Genomic DNA, 20,533 nt, shown 5'->3' on the forward strand with positions numbered 1-20,533 from the left:
CTCTAAGGTCCCTTCCAACTTTGTTATTCTGTCATTTATTCTGTTACTTATAGGTCGGGGTTGAAATGATGATGTTATCTAGTTTGGTTAATGAAACGTCTGCAAGAAAACAAGTAAGCTCAGAGAGCACCAAGGACCGTCCCTCCCTTGTGTTTAAGCCACTTGCCAATTTGTACCCCTGAAACAGATCCTATTCATCGTTTGTTACAACCCAGGGAGCCCCAAACTCGGCAACTTTAAGACTTGTGGACTTCAGCCCCCAGAATTCTCCAGCCAATGCTGGCTGGAGAATTCTGGGAGTTGAAGTCCACAAATCTTAAAGTTGCCAAGTTTGAAGACCTCTGACTACAACCAATCTTCTGCCGTTGTGCTGAAAACGTGGCGCTCCACTTTCCACCTTGCTCACCTTTAACTAAGGCAGTGTTTCTCAACCTTGGCAACTTGAAGATGTCCGGACTTCAACTCCCAGAATTCCCCAGCCAGCATTCGCTGGCTGGGGAATTCTGGGAATTGAAGTCCGGACATCTTCAAGTTGCCAAGGTTGAGAAACACTGAACTAAGGAAACCAGACTTCTTCCCTCGGTTCCCCCCGCCCGCGCCTTTGTGACGTCAAAAGAGCGTCTTACTACAGTACCTACTGAGGCGGCTCATTTCTAAAACTAGATCGCACAGTCCAAGCTTAGTATCGCGAGACGTTAGTAAGGTGATTTCTCTCCCCCCCCCCCCAACCCGGTGTTTCCTATATCTTCCTTAACTCAAAGCCTCCTGGATCTATGCAAGTTGGGGGCGGAGTCGTACGGGCAGGTTTGGCAGTGACGTGGGAGACAGCTCCCCCGCTCCTACCCGGGTCCTGCTGCTCTTACGGGAAGAGAAAAACGGGTAGGTGGGCGAGGAGCTGGAGGCAGAAGCTTCCGGTTAGGCAGTGGTTGAATGGCTGCATTTCTCTTGGGGGAAGAGCGTTGTCCTTCCTCTGGGAAGGGGCGATGATTGGGGGAAAGAGGGGTTCCCTATTGGGTTCGGCAGTAAATCCCCCCCCCCCCGTTTGGCCATTGAAAACAGGTAACGTTTCTGGTCCACGGTCCTTTATGCAAGGTGACTCCTGTGCCTAAGATTGTCAATGGGGGGCGGAGGGGGGATGTGCCTAGCTTATTTATTTGTATATTTCATTGTGCTTTGTTGGGTGGGAGTGGGATGGAAGAGGTGGGGGTGCCTATACCTTGCAAAAGCCTATCCTATGAACATGTCAGCCCAAGTCAATTTTGCAGCTTGGTGGCTAAGTTCAACTTTTTCCGGTCCTCAAAACTAACAATTGTTTATTAGATGTATGTCTTTCGTCCAGAAGCTCAGGGTGGGATATATAGATCTGCGTCTTCCATTTTCCCCCTCTGCAAACTCCTTGAAGTAGGTTAGAGCAACTGGCCTAAAGTTATCCATTGAGTAGAATAGAATAAGAGAGTTGGAAGGGATCTTGGAGGTCTTCTAGCCCAAACCCCTGCCTAGGCAGGAAAGTTTATACCATTTCAGACAAATGGTTATCCTGCCTAGGCAGGAAAGTTTATACCATTTCAGACAAATGGTTATCCAACATCTTCTTAAAAACCTCCAGTGTTGGAGCATTCACAACTTCTGGAGGCAAGTTGTTCCACTGATTAACTGTCAGGAAATTTCTCCTCCTCCTATTTGTGGCTGAGGATGAACCAGAATCTCTCCAGCTCTAATCCAGCATTTTAACCACTACATCACACTCTAACTCTTATACCACTATTGTTGTTGTCTTCTGAAAATAAGTGACTGTTTGCAGCCTCAAAAAGCAGCTTTAGCACCAGTTTGTATTTACATATCTAGTGGATATTGAAAGCAATTTATATCAAACTTTTTAAAGGTCTTTCTTTTAAAAAACTTATTAGACTTTCAAAGATACAGGTTACAATGATGTTTCCAAGACATGGCAAAATAGGAAGAGAGAATAGTTGTCAAAGACTAATAGTTAACCAATTTGAACTTAAGTAGCAGGTTTTGGTCATTACAAATCACATGGATTTTTGAGAATGCACATACCTAATTGCTGCAGCTATTATGCATTTATCTTTAAAAGAGTTACTTGTTTGGTAGCTAGCACAAATAATGATAGCTAAAAGATGATTTAAATTTTGACACCTCCATTTGAAGTAGTTTTCAGTTGAAAACAGCAGGACTGGGAAATTAGGACTGCTTGAGATTGGGAAGTACTGCCAGCCAGACCAGACAATACAGAGTTAGATAAACTAGTGAATCTGATTGAAAATAAAGTTGGCATTTTAAGTCTGATGCTTTATCCGTGAAAAATATGATATATCTATGATCCCAATTAGGATCGGAATTTTGGCTGCTAAGTGATATGTTAAATGAGTCATCACATGATTGGACTCAATTTTATTACCATTTTTATTCTGGTTAAGAAAATCATGTTGTCTGACTTCCCCAATAGATGTTGCTTGTTGAAAACTGCTGGAAAATCACAAATGGTGATCATGTGATAATAGGATCCTGCAACACTCATGAATGTGAGCTGGCTATAAAGCGTCCAAATTGCAATCATGAGACCAAAAGGATAGTTGACAGTTATAACTTTGAGGACAAATCATTTTTCTTGAGACTGTCATAACTTTGAACTATCTATCATTACATGGTCCTAAGTTGAGGACTACCTGTGTAGCAAGCTGTATGGTCTATAAAGCACTTCTAGCAATTGTAAAATGTCATGCCACAACTGCCTGACATGATCACATTTTGGGTGCTTGACCACAGGCTTAGAACTAGTTGCAGCTCCTGCAGTCACATGATCATGGTTTGTAAGGGTTTTTTTTGCTGGTTTATGGCAAAAATACTCATTTGGGAAGAATGGGTTCATATTTGCTGCTGTGGAATTCCCTTCATAACTTTAGATTTGCTTAATGACCACAGTGATTTGCTTAATGATGCCGGATATCATCCAAGCAGAATCACTTACTTGAAGACTGGGCTTGAGAAATAAAGCTTTGGTAGTATTGAGACATAGCATTTATTATAATTTATCCTCTTTTAGCTGTAAACATTTTAAAGTTAGGAACTAGGCCTTTACGTTATATTGTGATATTTTTCATATTTTATAAATAGCTTCATAGATCGTTTAATGATAATAATCTGAGAAGGAAGGCAGTTTTTCTTTTCTTTTTTTCTTTTATTTATTTTTTATTAACAAACATGTAAAATACACACACAAAACTTAGACGTACACCACATTTACACAATACAATACGAACAGGGGCTTCCTGTTCTTTCTAATAGCAATTATCAATCGATACCACTCACCTTATATTATTTCCCCTTCTATTGTATTTCATTTGGATTTCACCATTCTTAACCCTCTTATTTTACTCATATCCATTATTTTTGAGTTTTGTTATATTCCTTCATTGATTCTTGTTTCTTTCCTCTATCCACCTATACCATTTATCCCATATCTGGTAGAATTCTGATTCTTCTTTTCCCTGGATTTCTTTAGTTAGTTTGTCCATTTCAGCACAGTCCATAACCTTTCTTATTATTTCATCTTCGCTTGGAGTTAAATTTGTTTTTCCATTACTGGGCAAAGGCAATCCTTGCTGCCGTAATTATATGTAATATTAAATACTGGATTTCTTTTTTGTATTTCGCAGACATTATTCCTAATAAAAAAACTTCAGGTTTCCATTCTATTTTAACCCCTGTTATTGCTTCCAGCCAATTTTTGATCTTTTTCCAAAAAAATTTAGCCTCCACAGGTCCATCATAAATGGTAATATGTTCCGTGTATTGATTCCTGGAGGCAGTTTTTCTTATTGTTCAGCTGATACAGGAGAAGTTAGAAACTCAAAGACAAAGATTTTGATAGGCATATGAAAATATGAGATGAGTAATCTCCATTGATGATTTCTTTTTCCTTTTAGGTAGTCTGGAAAAATCAGATTCTTCATAAAGGGATCACTAATTTAGAACAATGTTTGCAGACTTGGAGTATGACATTGAGGAAGATAAGCTGTAAGTTTTCTTTTTCCCTGTTTCCTGCTAGTAATGTTTGTCTTTGTGTTTGATTTGGGGAGAAGTGGAATTAGAATTGTTTGGAAAGCACACAACAATAATTTCTCAACTGAAAAAAAAGATGCAACAAGAATTCAGAAAAATAGCAAAACACACTCAGAGACTAATAGATTTAGAGCCAAATCAAAATGCCTTAATATTGGCACTTTATTCATTTACAGACTTTTTTCTCCAGTTTGGATTGGGAAAGAGTATTCTGTAGAAGTCAAGTCAAAATATTCAGTATTTCTTTCGTTAAATGACAAAAAAGAAACGTAACCTAGGCAATTATGGATATAGTTTGCATTAATTTTTGTATTGTTATTAGCTGATTACTCTTTTTCAGCTTTTATTTGATTGAATTTATATTCTCCTGGCAGTCTTATTATATAGATTGTGATTTCAGAATCCAACAGATTTGGAGAGAACTGAGTGAGAAAATAATAAATTACAATAAGAATATAGATATATATACTGTCAAAATTACAGGAGAAGTTTGTGATAAATGTCTGAAAGTATCATATTTTAATGCCTGCAAGAAAAACAATCAGATTTTATTTTTAAAAAGACAGTAAGTCCTAGAAGTGCAGCAGTAATCTGTGCTGGAAAATAATGGAATGAACTTAATAAATTTGCATCTGGCTTTATGCTGCCATGAAACTAATTTAAAATCTAAGGCGTGCTGGCTGGTAATCTGAGGCTAAAAAATATCAGCAAGAGACCAGAGTTTAATCATGCAAGACGTTTTGGCTCTCCTATCCCCTTCTCTCCCTCAGGCTCGCCCCATTGATCCTCTCCTATCCCCTTCTCTCCCTCAATCTAACTCCTTAGCATCCAAGTGTTTTTAAGGTGGGGAGGGGGAGTAGAATGTCTAAACTCCCAGCCCGCAGGCTAGATGAGTCACGTGCTGCCCATGTCCATTCCCAAGTGGCAGTTGGAACAGAGTTCTTTTCAAATGGGGAGGGGGAGTCGAACGTCTAACTCCTTAGCATCAGAGTGTGTTAATAATAATATAAGAAACATTAATGATCTGATGGTCATTTAGAAAAATCCTTTCTTAGTGAGCACCTAGAAGCCAAGATAAACATGTGTGCCAGATTTCAAGTTTGTAGGTTTTACGGTTCTGGAGATTTTGTGATGATGCGTGTGGTTTCTTGATATATATATATATATATATATATATATATATATATATATATATATATATATATATCAAATTTAGAGACCACTTATCTCACTCTCAGATTGTATTTCATTGTTGCATTTGTCTTTTTAGTCTAAACCTTGATGTTTAGGAAATAAACATCTGACACAATCTCGATTCCAATTATTTATATCTCTGATGTGGTGAAAGCAGGGGCAGTTGGCAGGTATTTGTGTTTTTATCTCTATTTTAGGGGGATTCCTACAGTACCTGGAACAGTGACCTTGAAGAAAGACTCTCAGAATCTGATTGGAATTAGTATAGGTGGAGGAGCCCAGTATTGCCCCTGCCTGTATATCGTCCAGGTTAGTGTTAGGGAAGAGGAATATATTCTGAGAAAGAAAATAATAATAATAATGAAAATTGCATGCAACATCCTGGAAGCAGAATTTTGATTGTGGGGACATTTTCTAAAGATCCAGTCTTGTAGCCTGTAGCGATAGCAACAATAGTAAAAAAAAAAAAGCAAAAAGCAAAGTGGTGGATTACAGTGCATAAAGCTTATGGGATAATAATAATAATTTATTTTTAATTGATTTATCCATTTATGTATCAGTGAGTTAAATTAAACAACAAAATTGATGTATTTTCTGGTCTGGCTAATTTCTCTTTTTCATAAAAATAAGTATGGCCTGGACTAGAAAGATACCGTATTTATCGGCGTATAACACGCAGTTTTAAAACTAAAATTGCAAGCTTAAACCCTGCCTGCGTGTTATACGCCGATACTGCGTGTTATACGCCGGGTCCCAAACTGCCTGCTCCAGCTGATTCACCGGCGCCCATGATACTCATAGAAGTGCAGCATCCATTTCATGGCAGCGTCGGCGGCTCTCCAGCTACCCTGCCTGATATAACCCCTACCTTGCAGCAGTGGCGGCAGCTCTCCAGCCACCTGCTGTTCGCTTTAACCCCATCATTGAACAAGCGGCGGCTGGAGAGCCGCCCGCTGCCTGATTTAACCCCATCCTAGCAGCAGCGGCTCGCAGCGGCCAGAGAGCCGCCCGCTGCCTGTATTTTTTCTCCATCATTGCGGGTGCTTACCTTCCCGCCCGCCTGCTCTCTGGTCCCAAGTGTACGCGCCGGCATTCTCCCAATCAGCTGTGAGTCCGCAGCCGCCCGCGCTGCTGTTTTAAAGGCTGCTCCTCAGGACCCTCCGAGGCCACCGTACTTCTGACGAGTGACGTCCCTGACGTTACGCTGAGGACGTTACTCGTCAGCGCAATTAAAGAGTAACCTGAGTCTGCTAGCGACACAGGCCAGGTACTGTGGTGAAAACAAAAACATATAGAAATAGGGGTTTATGTGGGGGGGGCTTGTTATGTGGCGCAGGGGGAAAGAGTATGTGATATGGGGGGTGGGGTTATATGGTACAGGTGGTATCAGGACTATGTGGTACAGGGGGATTAGGTTGTACAGGTGGATCTGGGGGGGGGATTAGGTGGTACAGGGGGATCAGAGGGGGGAAAATGATGTGACAGAAGAGGGTGGGGAAGTAATTCATGTTCTAATGTTATAAATTTTAATCCAACATTAAGTTCCGAGCTTCCAAGTCATTTATTTTTAATGAAAAAAATTTTTACTCAAATTTTTGTGTTAAAATGGGGGATGCGTGTTATACGCCGGTGCGTGTTATACGCCGATAAATACGGTACTTCAATTTCATTGAATCTTATATGTGAACTCAACATTTAAAAGAAATCCAGCCATGGATGTTAAACAAGAGGGTTTCAATTTAGTCCTAGTTTTGAATGTATTCTAATTTCAAAAGACTATGAACCTCTTCACAAGTGGCAGTAAGATTTCTTTCTGTGTCTAATGAAGTATGATATAGGAAGCTGCCCAAATGGTAAGTGAACGATGGAAAGTGGAGGAAAAAGCGCCTAGTTTGAAATTTCTGGATTAAAAAACACTTCAGGTCATTTAGCAACTTTTATTATAGAAGAATGGATGTCAGATAAACCTTTAGTAAAATGGCATATTTCAACCAAGTAACTCTAGATTTTCTACGGCTTCAGCACCACATGCTATAGATATAAGCAACAAGTGTTTATAAATGTCCTGTCATGATACTTCTGAAAATTAAGGTATTTTTATAAGTAACAAATGTGGAAAGAAAAGTAGCAATTATGCATGAAAACTATAGTTCTTTGGCTTCTTTGATCATAGCAATAGCACTTAGACTTATATACGGCTTCACAATGCTTTAGAGCTTTCTCTAAGTGGTTTACAAAGTCAGCATATTGCCCCCAACAATTTATGTCCTCGTTTTACCAACCTCAGAAGGATGGAAGACTGAGTCAACCTTGAGCCAGTCAGGATCGAATTCCTGACAGTGGGCAGAGTTAGCCTGCAATTACTGCATTCTAACCACTGCACCACCACGGCTCTTCCATCATCACTATGTATTTCTCCTCAGGTATTTGACAATACTCCTGCAGCTCTTGATGGAACGTTGGCAGCTGGTGATGAAATCACAGGCGTGAATGGGAAGTCAGTCAAAGGGAAAACCAAAGTAGAAGTAGCCAAAATGATACAGATAGTGAAGGTGAGAAACTCCAAGGATTGCTGGAATGTAAATTTTGGGTTTTTGCTCATGCAAGTAGTAGTGCCTTTCTCTTACCAACCCATAATATTTGGTTTTGGTCTTCTAGGGAGAAGTGACAATTCATTACAACAAGCTCCAGGCTGATCCAAAGCAGGGAAAAACTTTAGACATTGGTAAGGAAAGACTTTGACTCTCTTTATTTATTTTTAGCCTGTTTTTGTGAAATGCAGGGATTATGCTACATTTTGGAAAATGGTGCTTATGGATTATATGTCTCTTTTCTGGAATGCAGTGCTAAAGAAAGTGAAGCACCGTCTGGTAGAGAACATGAGCTCAGGGACAGCAGATGCCCTAGGACTGAGCCGAGCTATCCTCTGCAATGGTAAGTACTATGCTGAACTTGCATGTTTAAATCAAGATAAACAAAGATATTGTTCACATTTTATATTTGCTTGCCCAGCAGAGGCCTCTCCTATCTTATCCCCTTCTTTCCCTCAGTCTAACTTCTTAGCATCAGAGCATTTTTCAGATGGGGAGAGGGAGTAGAAGGTCTAAACTCTCAGCCCGCAGTCTGGATGAGTCACGTACTGCCCATGCCTGTGCCCAAGTGGTAGTTGGAACAGAGTTCTTTTCAGATGGGGAGGGGGAGTAAAGTGTCTAACTCCTTAGCATCAGAACGTGTTAACAATAATAAAAGAAACACTAATGATCTGATGGTCATTTAGAAAAATCCTTTCTTAGCAAACATCTAGAAGCCAAGAGGAACAGAGGTGCCAAATTTCAAGTTTGCAGGCTTTACGGTTCCTGAGATTTTGTGATGATGCGTGTGGTTTTTTGCTTTTATATATGGAGATTTATCAAATTTAGAGGCCACCTATCTCACTCTCAGATTGTATTTCATTGTTGCATTTGTCTTTTTAGTCTGAACCTCAATGTTTAGGAAATAAATATCTGACACGATCTCAATTCCAATTATTTATATCTCTGTGGTGGTGAAAACAGGGGTAGTTGCCAGACGTTTGAGTTTTTTTCTCTGTTTTAGGGGATTCCTACAGTACCTGGAACAGTGTCCTTGAAGAAAGACAATCATTCCCAAGTGCAGGATGTAAAATAATAGATGTAACACTTTATGCTCTTAAAATAATTTACTTTTGTAATCCACTTCTTTTATTTATTGTTCTAGATGGCTTGGTAAAGCGATTAGAAGAGCTGGAGAGGACTGCAGAACTATATAAAGGTATTGACATTTTTTTTCCTTTGTAGTCTGGAAAAATGTTATCTTAAGCTCATATCAATCATGATTTCTTGGAAGATCAATTGATTTTTAGTAAGTACATTGTACATACAGTACATGAGCAGCCTTTCAGCCCTTAATGACATACATGCAGTGGCAGGTTAGGCCTGCGTGCATCTGGAACATTTGACGAGCAGATGTGGACTGTCTCTCTCACCTCTCTCATCTACAAAGTTGCCTTCTTCAATCCACTGCCTTTTTAAGATAAACTCCCTCTTATGCAAACACACAGAATGAGATAATTTCCCCACTAGTGACTTACAGCATCTTCAAGAACATTTCAACCATTATTGTGCCAATAATGATCATCAGGACAGACTTTGTATCATTTCAACCATGGCTGATGGTATTGTGAAGCTGCTATAAAGTCTCCCCCACTCCATTAAAACACAATAATTGAAAAATAGTAAAACTCCCCTCGTATGTGTTGACATTGCACTGTCTCCCGCTTTCTGCTATCTTGCAAATTAGTGCAATAACAGTTTATGAATTTGAGAGTGAATGTTTCTCAGTAGAAGGAAAGGAGCAGTAGTAGAGAGAAGTAGAGAATATTTGGCAACTACAAGTACCCCTATTTCCACAAAAATAAGACCGAGTCTTATATTATTTTTTGCTCCAAAAGACGCGTTAGGGCTTATTTTCCAGTTAGATCTTATTTTGGGGAAAATACAGCACTAAATGTGTCCGTCTGGCTGACAATCTTAACTGGGGCTTATTTAGGGGGTAGGGCTTATATTACCAGCATTCTGAAAAAATCATGGTAGGGCTTATTTTCCAGGTGGCTCTTATTTTTGGGAAACAGGATAGATCCTGAGATCAGGATCACAATTGAGTGGTGGAATTACCAATTTGTTTGCTTATATCCTGTTTACCATATAAAAAGCACCTTGAAGCATTATTTTGCTTCATATATTGATAGCATGGCTTCTTATCAGTAAATTTTTCAGCATGGCTTATTTTTAGTCTTGTTGACAAGTTCTTCTGTCTGTAGGTAGAGTTCCTTCCCTAGAGCCACAAGCAGATTATCCTACATTAGATGGAAAGAGTTGATGCTTTTGTGTGGTTTAGTAACTATAGGTCCATTGTGGTGAGCAGACTGTTCCCAGAAGCACAGAATACGACTAGTGAAGAGCAAAGAATGACTTTTGCACTTGGTCAGTACAGCTTTCGCCACTCAGTTACCTCTGCAGGCAATCTCAGAATAAAACCATATCAGTGTTGACTTGTCCCCAACCATATTTTGATTTTGTTTCCTTTTACCAAACATCTGGTTTAGTGTTAAAATATAGACTGAAAAGTAACAAAAGTTCCTAGATAAATGAGATTTTAATGAATAACTAGTATTTTTTTCCTTCTATTTTGCCTAGGGATGACAGAGCATACAAAGAGTCTCCTCAGAGCCTTCTTTGAACTGTCTCAAACTCACAGAGGTAAATGGATAGAGCATTTGCCAATTATGGCCATAACCTTTTTAAAAATAGCATAGCAGCTTGTATTGAGATGCTAATGTGTGCTCCACCTCCCCCCCCCTTCTGTTCAGTTGTGTCCAATTTTGGAGACTGCCTGGATAAATCCTTGCAGTTTTCTTGACAAGGTTTTTCAGAAGTGGTTTGCCATTGCCTTCTTCCTAGGGCTGAGATAAATTGACTGGCTTTAAGATCACCTAGATGGTTTTGTGCCTAAGGCGGGACTAGAACTCACAGACACCCAGTTTCTAATCCGATTCCCGCCAACTCTAATTTATTTTTAGCTCATTGTCATTAAAATAATATGCAACTAGTATGCTAAAAAATAAAAAGCTAAGTAAGCATGTTATATATTTCCAACATTCTTCTGGGCACTGCTAATGTCGGAGATGAATTTATAAGAAAAAAACTGATGGGGGTCTGCAGTGGTGTTTAGGAAGTGTACTTGGTTGCCTACAAGAAAAACAGAAGGAAACTTAAGGAAACAGAAAACCTTGCGAAGCACAATCTCAGGTTTATCCCTGGCCATAACCATCATGGCACCAATTTTGTGAGAATGGCCATAATATTCTTTCCAAATTCCAGATATGGCCACTGGTTTCCAAAATTTGGGCTAGACTGTCTGGGTTGCATGCAGGGCTGGTACCAGGTCTGTGTGAGCCATTATCCAGAAAAACCTATTGAAAAATATCTTCTAGCTTACTGACTAGAATGAGATTTAAAATGGGACAGCATAAAGTCTAAATCTAGGCATGTTTGCATTCCGGTGCCCTCCTGAAACCATGTCAGGTTTCAAGTTTCATTATCCTCAGGGTATCAGTCATTCTGAAGTGGTGAAAAAATTGAGCCATGTAGAAAGTACACCTATGATTTTTGACTCCAGTTTCTATTGCATGTTTTTGCTGTATGATGACCAGCATTTGGTGATGTTTTTTCGGTTATTGGTGTACGGGAACCTCAGCCAGCAGCCAGTGAAGCGTTTGTAAAATTTGCTGATGCTCATCGCAGTATTGAGAAATTTGGAATCCATCTTTTAAAAACCATTAAACCAGTAAGAATGTGTGTTTTATCTTTATTATGCTCAAAACAATAATTCTTTATGTAAAAACTGTACACACAGGCTTAAACACTAGATTTTTAATATGTCTATGGAGATTCTCATTTTTTAAAATAAAAACAATTATTAACTATAATTGATAATTTAAATATGTGTTTGTTGTTTTATTGTAATGGTTGTATGCTCTCTAGAATCACTTCATGTGAGATGGATGGCCACATAAATGTACTAAATAAAATAGATAAAATATCATTTTAGTATGATAATCTAGGTAGGTAACACAACTGTTTGAGAGTTCATATGTTTTATACCACTATGTCTGAGGTTCAAGTAGTACTTGATTTATAGCTGTAATTGGGACTAGAATTTCTGTCACTAAGCAATGCAATTGTTAAAGGAATAGTGCCTGATTTCTTGCTCTAGTCGTTAAGCGAATCCAGTTTCCTCCATTGACTTCATTTGTTGGAAGCCCCTTGGGAAAGTCGCAAATGGTTATCATGTGCCCTTGGGTCACAGCAGCATCATAAATACGTGCCAGTTGCCAAGCTGTCAAATTTTGATTATGTGACCCCAGAGACACTGCAATAGTTTTAAGCATAAGAACTGTTGTAAGTTGTTTGCTTCAGCACCATGATAACATCAAGCATTTGTTAACCTAATGGTTTTAAGTTTGTAGTCTACCTGTCTAGAATTCCAGTGTAGCTCTGTCACTACCCAAAGATATAGGTGGGAACCTTTTCCTTAGCAATAGCAATAGCAGTTAGACTTATATACCGCTTCATAGGGCTTTCAGCCCTCTCTAAGCGGTTTACAGGGTCAGCATATCGCCCCCACAGTCTGGGACCTCATTTCACCCACCTCGGAAGGATGGAAGGCTGAGTCAACCTTGAGCCGGTGAGATTAGAACCGCTGAACTGCAGATAACAGTCAGCTGAAGTGGCCTGCAGTACTGCACCCTAACCACTGCGCCACCTTGGCTCTTTCCTTCTAAATCAAGGGCGTCAAACTTGATTTCATTGAGGGACACATCAGGATTGAGTTTGATCTTGGGGGACCAGGGTGGGTCTGGCCAGAGTGGGCATGGTCAGCATGAGGTCACTTGTGTCAGGGCCACCTATGGTGGCCCGAGAGCTTGCCAGAGAAAATGGGCTCCCAAGCTCTGTTTTCGGCTGAAATGGCCTCCTGCAATCCTCTGCCAGCAAAAATGGAGCTCTCGGGGAGGGGCAGGGTACAAGTGGCCCTTGCAAGCTTTGTTTTCAGCTGGGATGGCCTCCTGCAATCCTCTGCCAGCAAAAGCAATGCTCAGGAGGGCTGTACATTTTTTGCTCATTTCTGCCCTCCCCAGCCCCCAGGAGCTCTCTGAAAGCCTTCATAAGGCTATGCACGGCCATTTTGGTGAAGTGGCAGGGCTTCAGGAGGCAAAAAAATGCTGTATTCAATGTATAAGATGCACCCAGATTTTCAGCCTTTTTGAGGAAAAAAGGTGCGTCTTATACTCTGAAAAATATTGGCTCAGGAATAAGATTGTCATCTACTCTAATGACAAAGTTGATCTATTACTATGTGTCAAATGGCTTAACTACTATGATACTTGATGGAAATATCCCCAAATTATTTACTAGCTAATTTTGGGTGGTGAGCCTTTTCACATACGAAAGCTTGTCTGTTTTATTTTGCTTTATCTTCAGTTTTCACTCCCAGTATTTCCTTACAGATGTTGACTGACTTGAACACCTATCTGAACAAAGCAATTCCTGACACCAGATTAACTATCAAGAAGTATTTGGATGTCAAGTTTGAGTATTTGGTGAGCTGTTTTTTGTTTAATTATTCCTTTAGGGAAAAAAAACAAGGGGCTTAAAATGCATATTCTTTGAAAGAGAATTTCAATCTTTGTTATGCTTTGAAGGTAAACTGATCAAACTTTTCTGCTTTTTAAATTTTTTATATTGTGCATATAATATATCTAACAATTCAGGATAATGCTGCATTTAATGGAATGGATTGTGGACATTTTATTTTTTCCATTGTTATAACTGGTTCTTCTGTAACTTGTAACACTGCACTTTTTGTTCCCTTTCAGTCGTATTGTCTAAAGGTGAAAGAGATGGATGATGAAGAATACAGCTGCATTGTAAGTACAGAGGTTCTAATTTCTGCTGAGATTCCAGATTTGTTCATAGACATACTCAGATACTTGCTTGATTTCAAAGATTTAAATTTAGGGAAGTTTATTGTGTTCATTCCGTGTTGTTATCAAATGAACCTTCTAGATGCCTCAGTTTTCCCTAACTCTTAAGATACTTAAGAATTAAGTTTATACCTTACTAGCTGATAACCTGATGTTGTCTGGGTATTTATTTATAGCGGGAAAATGTCCAGTCCAAACGTAATTTCTAATGTTGGATTTTCTCCCTTACCGGGGGAGCCCCCTTATAGAGTTCTGTGAGGTTGTTACCATGGCGACTCCACTGCGCTATACAGTAGAAGCCATTTTACGGCAGTACAGTACAAGCCATTTTAAGGCACAATAGGCTGTATCTTAACAGAACATATACCCCAAGGTTTGTTAGGGGTATCTTACCCCTACAGTATTTTTTTCCAGAAAGTAAATCATCTGTGTACCAAGTTTAGTTGAAATTGCTTGAGACATTCCAGAGTTATGCTGGAACGCGCACACACACACACAACAGACAGACAGGTAGGTAGATAGATTTCAATTTTTCAACTGAGATTGATAATGTTTTATGTCAGCTATCATTTTCATCTGGCATGCTCCAAGGACAGCATTTCCATCCTGACACCTTCCAGAAACGATGGACCAGATTGGAATTTTGAGTGCACAATCATAGATTGTTTCGCTTGCGTTGCACAATCATAGATTGTTTAAGTATTAATGAGTTCCACTGAAGAGAGGCCAAATGTTTGATTGTCACTGCAGAGAAGATGGATCGATAATATCCCAGTGGACTCAATACAGAGAAGTGTTTTGTGGCTTTTGTTACTCATAATGACAATTATGATCTCCAGCACATCATCCTTTCTCAGCCTTAGATGGAAAGGCCAAATCATCTGATAAGCATCTGGCGGGGCCGTTATTTTTATTTGAGCAAAAAGAAAAGCTTTCTAAAGTTGAAATCTTGAGAACCAGATTCATAGCAGATTTTTCTCTTTTTTTTACTGAAAAGGCATATGGTAAGAAACTTTATAGCTAATGCAAATTACATGAAATTATTATGAAATAATTAGCTATAAAATTATAGCTAATGCAAATTACAGAGGTTAAAGTTTCAGTTTTAAAGATCAAGATTAAAGTGTGGAGCAAATAGCTCCAGGGAGTGTTGAGCATATTATGTCAATATTGATTTGCATTAAAGTTGCTGTTAATTATGGGATAGATTCACCATTAATTTGGACTGGAAAAGCTGACAACCTTTCTGATTTGTCCCTTGATCTCACTTACCATGTGATGACCTTGTGATGAGTTTCTGTTTCCTTAAATGTTGGTTTTCTTGCCCTCGGGGTTCTAGGCGTCTGCTCCTTTAGCAAAAGATGCTTTAATGTCTGACTTTTGGCCAAGTAAAGATGTAGCAGCATCATGTGAGGAGTTCACAGTTTGCTAGGGTGCATGAAAGAAGCTTTAATACATACATGAGATGTTGCTCAATCTACCCCGTCGGTTGTTATAGTAACACTATTTTTGGTAGGCCATGGGAGAGCCTCTCTACCGGGTTGGAACTGGGAACTATGAATATCGCTTAATCCTGCGCTGCCGCCAGGAGGCACGTTCACGTTTTGCCAAAATGAGGAAGGATGTGCTAGAAAAGATGGAGCTGCTAGACCAGAAACATGGTAAGTGTGGTTGCTTTTTGTTTAGATCCAACTTGCCTCCCAGAATGTTGAGGGACCCAGATCTGCAGATGAAAACTATCAAGCTCCTTAGAAATAAGAATATTTCTAAGATGAAATATATATATATATATATATGAAAGAGCCCTGAAAGAGCCAAAATAGCTTAGCCACTTATAAAGTGCTTGATTATTGTCATGCATAAGCCTTGAGTGGGCCTGGAGTGTCAAACTCAAGGCCTAGGGGCCGGAATTGACCTGTGGGGTGCTTAGATCTGGCTCCCGGGGCCGCCTCAGAAACAGCAAAGGACAGCCCACAATGCCTCTGCCAGGCGGCCCTCCCAACCTCCATTTACACTGGCAGAGGGTTGCAGGAGACTATCGCAGCCAAAAACGGAGCCCGGGAGCCTGTTTTCACTGGCAGAGCACTTGGGCCACCACAGGCACCCCCGACACGATTGATGTCAAGCTGGCCACTCCCACCCGGGCTTCCCAAAGTCAAACACAACCCTGATGCAGCCCTCAATGAAATTGAGTTTAACATCCCCAACCTGGGCTATAAGCTTAGGGGTAAGGTGTATTTTTGTTCCTTTTTGTTCAATGATTTCTCTCCTTTGCAGTGCAAGATATTGTATTCCAACTCCAGCGTTTTGTGTCCACGCTTTCCAACTACTATGATGATTGTTATGCTGTGCTAAGAGAAGCAGATGTTTTCCCAATAGAGGTGGACCTTGCACGTACCACATTGAGTTACGGCCAAAAGGATGTCTTCACGGATGGAGCAGAAGATGAGGAGGAAGAGGAAGGCTGTGGAAGTAGAGAATGCAATAAAAAAGAGGAAGAAAATGGAGAGAAACTCATTGATGACGCCTGAATTTCTAAATCCTGTCATAAATCCCGTCAGAGACTGATAAATTTTATTTCTCTAGGCAGCTTGTCCAGTGACTCTTCTGTTTGTACAAGGCCAACTAGGGAATCAAGATTCTGTGTTGAATGGGAGCATTTGGGTAATGATGTATGCAAAATCTTGCGGGGAGGGGAAATCTCTCTTTTTCCGTTTGTGCTTTTCTCGAAATCTCATGGACCTCCTCCAGACCTGGTTGGACTGAAATTACCTTTAAGCAGCCTTCAACCATCTCCCCAATATGGCTTCCTGTGTAGATGGACTATGATTAAATATACAGCTCCTTCTTTTCCTCTCAGTCTCCCTCTCTCTTTCTATTTCTTTTTTCTTTCAGTAGCTGAGTATCTCATGTAAAAATGCTGAACACCTTTGGTTTCCTGGGGTTTTCTTTTTCCATCACTTTTCTGTCATTTTTAATATTGAATGATATTACTGCCCTTGGGGAAATTTAGTGTTAAAATGTTGACTTCTCTGCATTGCCAAGGCCCTTAAAAGGGAGACATAAAGATTATTGCGGTTAATAGTAAGTCCACCATTTTAAGACTTAAGTTCTTAATTCATACAATTCACCCTCTACACATTTTTCCCCTTTTGAATGTTGTCTTTGTGGAGAGGGAGACTTATGTTTGTCCCCCTAGCACTCCTTTCCCACTCATTAATCATCAATTTGGCAGCCTTAGAAATGAGAATGATAAACTGTCAAAGGGAATGGGGAGAATTACTAATATTACTCTCGCTTTTTTTTCTTGAATTAAGTGCAATATTCAGACGTGATCTAAAAACAAAATTACAAAAAATAGGCCAGAAATAAAATCAAAAAGAATAAAATTGTCTGCAATAATATTTATACCAATGGGGACAACCTATCAGAAATCATTGATAGAACATGTTACATGATGGCTAATAATGTGAAAGTTTGACAAATGCCACTTATATGATGTGAAGAAGTCTCCCCATCCTATATCACAGTTTCCATAGGCTGCCACGCTCCAGTTGCAAGTCCCATCACCCACAAAGTAACGAAGTTGAGGAACGCTGCTCAAAGTTTTGTTGAGTTTTCAAATAAAATAGTTTAATTATAAAGTATTGCCTTCGAGAAGAAAGGGCCTTTGTTCCTCCTTAAATTGGTATAGTTGGTACCAATTGGCAAGAAGAAAAACTATATGAGTATTATGACGAACATGTTTCTCTGTGGTTTTGGTTTTTGCTTCCTGTCCTCCATCCCTCTTTCCCCCCTCCTCCCCCTCTCCCCTCCTCCCTCCCTCCCTTCCTCCCTCCCCTCCCCTCTCTCTCTCACACACACACACAAACACACCAAAAGAAAGCCAAGCTAGGGTCAAAATAATCTCTGGGATTTTACATGTCAAACAGAGTGACTAACAAAGAGAAATCTTAGGGGTGACATGATAGCTGTCTTCCAATACTTGAAGGGTTGTCACATGGAAGAGGGTATCTTTATTCTCCAAATCACCTGAGGGTTGGACAAGAAACAATGGGCGGAAGCTTATCCCCACCTGAGAAATCTCCTTACAGAACAATTAAAACAATGGAGCAGTTTACCTCCTGAATTTGTGGTGGCTCCATCGCTGGAGGTTTTCAAGAAAAGATTGGCCAGCCATTTGTCCAGATTGGAATAAGGACTCCTGCTTTGACAAAGAGGATGGATTAAGATACCTCCAAGGTCCTAGCTAGCCCCACAATTCGATTTGACTCGATTCCACTTGATTCTTATTCTCTAATAAGAATATGAAGTTTCTGGTTTTTTTCCTTCCAACTTAAGCTTTAGGTTTGTGTCTCCTTAATCCTTCTGTTTACACCATAGTAGAAAAAAAATTGAATAATGGAAGAATCAAATTCCTTCCAGATTGCAGAAGTCATTTGGTTCCAAAAGGGAAACGCTTCCAAAATGTCCCTAAAAACCAAACCCACAGACAAGCACAGGTGGACTTTCTTATATCATTTTGATCAGCAACTCCTCTCAAATGTGCTAGAAATGAGAAAATAAGTTGTATTGATAGGCACCTGTCAGGTGTGAACAACCAGATCCACACTTCAAGCTACTTTATTGTTCTATGTCTATTCCAGAGGAATGCTCAGTTGGTAACTTTCCCCTGGGAAAGACTAGATAAGATTCAAAATCATTCAGGAGGGGGTCAGACCTTACTTTCTTGTGTTTACGTAATGATTCCAGACTAATTTCTTGCTTGACCCCTTCTCCAGACTGGGACAGTTGCTCTCCATCAGTACCCCATTGAATATTTCAATGTTGGATAAGGCTATCGGTAGCTATGGTGTCATATACTATAAGCTATTATAGGAACTTTCCCAATTGAATTTCTCTCCTGGATCCACATCAAATGTGGCATATGTGAATTCACTACAATATCTACACCTACAAATAAGGCTGTCTGCTTTGTGTGCAAAATTATTGCAGGAAAAAACGGCCATCAGAACAGATAAGTTTCTGTGCCTGTTGTCTTGTTTGAAACAAAAGTTACTCTCTGGAGTTCTGGGCTCATCTCACATGTACAGCCTAAAGTACTCCTAATCTGTTGGACTACAGCTCTATCCTATTCCAACCACATTGGCATTATGATAAGAGACAGCACATTTTGTAAGATTAACATTGACTGTTCAGAATATATGGAAATACAGTTCCGTTTAGATTAAATGTTACGGATAATCATAAAGTCATGTGGAAACTTCTTGAACTTGTAACCTGCCTGAGTAGAACAATATTACTGGCTTAAAATATTCCGTGCTCTGCCATCTTACCTCTTCCTTTCCTTTTTGCTTGATTTTTCCTTTAACATTTCCCATTGTATCACCTCCCAGAAGGGGGAGACTTCTGGCAAACAAACTCACCCACCCATCCCCAGCCTTATTTGAACTGAAACCCTACATTGATTTTGCTGTCCTGTGGGAAGAACTGAGCTACAGATCACAAAAACTCATACATACTTTTAATGAAATGTCTTAATTGGAAAATATGCTATCAGACTATCCCTGATTATTATTTTTTTGCAAACCAAACGAGCTGATCTACAACATCTGCAATCATTAAAAGCATCTTAAATCCAAACTATTTTAAAAATGAAACCTTTAAAAAAATCTGTTGCCTTCCAAATTCACATCTAGAAAGCCCTAGAGATCTCAGTCTAGTCAATCTATGACACCTAGACTAAGGCAGCTGAGACTGTTTCTCTGTGTGTGTGCATGCCTGTGTGTGTATCCATACATGCATACAATAACATACACAATACATGAACAACACATAGATCAGAGAAGGTTTATTTTTAAAAAAATATTCCTTCTAGTTATGTATAGACTTTAAAAGATTCCAAGACTATTTCTTCCAGCACAATGCAAGAAAACATACAAAACTGGGTCTGTTAATAAGATAAAGTTATGGCATGTTTTTACTTTTAGTCATATACTGGCCACATATGCTTACAGTTTTACAACTCTGAAAATATATTAGGCATACAAGTCTTATGATCTCTGTTGTGAGCAATAAATACGAGTATTTACTTTGGCTTTAAATTTCTGTGCCCACAAGTCCTGCATCATATTGTCAATTAGGATCTAGATAGCAACAGCACTTAGGCTTATATACCGCTTCACAGTGCTTTTACAGCCCTCTCTAAGCGGTTTACAGAGTCAGCATATTGCCTCCAACAATCTGGATCCTCGTTTTACCCACCTCGGAAATTAACCTTGACCCTGGTGAGATTCAAACTGCCAAATTGCAGGCTGCCATCAGAAGTAGCCTGCAGTACTGCATTCTAACCACTGCACCACTGTTGCTCTATGATTTCTTAGTTTCTAGTACCAAATTGTTCCCACAAAGGACAGTCACTTGCAGTGTATGGCTTGAGTCATAGCATAAATTATCTGATATACCATTTGCAACGGGCATACAAAAATTCTAATTTCCATAGCACCATCATGCTAGCTCTATTTAAGGCAAAACTAAAATTGTTTCTAATTTCTTGTCATGTTTATCGAAGAGGTTTATTCTGAAATTTATAGAATCTGGCCAACACATCTGTCATCTAATACTAATTTAGAATGGATAAAAGCTTCTAGTTTTGACCAATTATCTACTTACTATCAGTAACAAGAATATGATATT

At 39.5% G+C, this 20,533-nt stretch overlaps 1 protein-coding gene across 2 annotated transcripts; it reads left to right on the plus strand.

Annotated features, from left to right (window-relative positions):
- Window positions 1-686: 686 nt before the first annotated feature.
- On the plus strand, window positions 687-17,272 carry PICK1 (protein interacting with PRKCA 1). Of its 2 annotated transcripts, none has more exons than XM_032221668.1 (13): window positions 687-879; window positions 3,948-4,038; window positions 5,475-5,586; window positions 7,701-7,829; window positions 7,936-8,002; window positions 8,122-8,211; window positions 9,013-9,066; window positions 10,491-10,553; window positions 11,507-11,640; window positions 13,361-13,453; window positions 13,730-13,780; window positions 15,354-15,498; window positions 16,115-17,272. In XM_032221668.1, exons 2-13 carry the CDS (start codon window positions 3,998-4,000, stop codon window positions 16,366-16,368), a joined length of 1,233 nt encoding a protein of 410 aa, XP_032077559.1. In that variant the 5' UTR covers window positions 687-879; window positions 3,948-3,997; the 3' UTR covers window positions 16,369-17,272. The 2 variants fall into 2 exon arrangements, with proteins under 2 accessions (XP_032077559.1, XP_032077560.1); XM_032221669.1 differs by having other exon boundaries at window positions 3,952-4,038.
- The last annotated feature ends 3,261 nt before the right edge of the window (window positions 17,273-20,533 follow it).

This window comes from Thamnophis elegans, chromosome 7, assembly GCF_009769535.1.
Source record: "Thamnophis elegans isolate rThaEle1 chromosome 7, rThaEle1.pri, whole genome shotgun sequence".
Classification (NCBI taxonomy): domain Eukaryota; kingdom Metazoa; phylum Chordata; class Lepidosauria; order Squamata; family Colubridae; genus Thamnophis; species Thamnophis elegans.

What these genes read in the sequence shown, in the direction of transcription:
- PICK1 (XM_032221668.1), top strand. Translation starts at nt 3,998, where the DNA reads ATGTTTGCAGACTTGGAGTATGACATTGAGGAAGATAAGCT. An exon ending in GACATTGAGGAAGATAAGCT is followed by an intron (nt 4,039 to 5,474) that starts GTAAGTTTTCTT and finishes TCTCTATTTTAG; the next exon opens with GGGGATTCCTACAGTACCTG. An exon ending in ACTGTCTCAAACTCACAGAG is followed by an intron (nt 10,554 to 11,506) that starts GTAAATGGATAG and finishes TATGATGACCAG; the next exon opens with CATTTGGTGATGTTTTTTCG.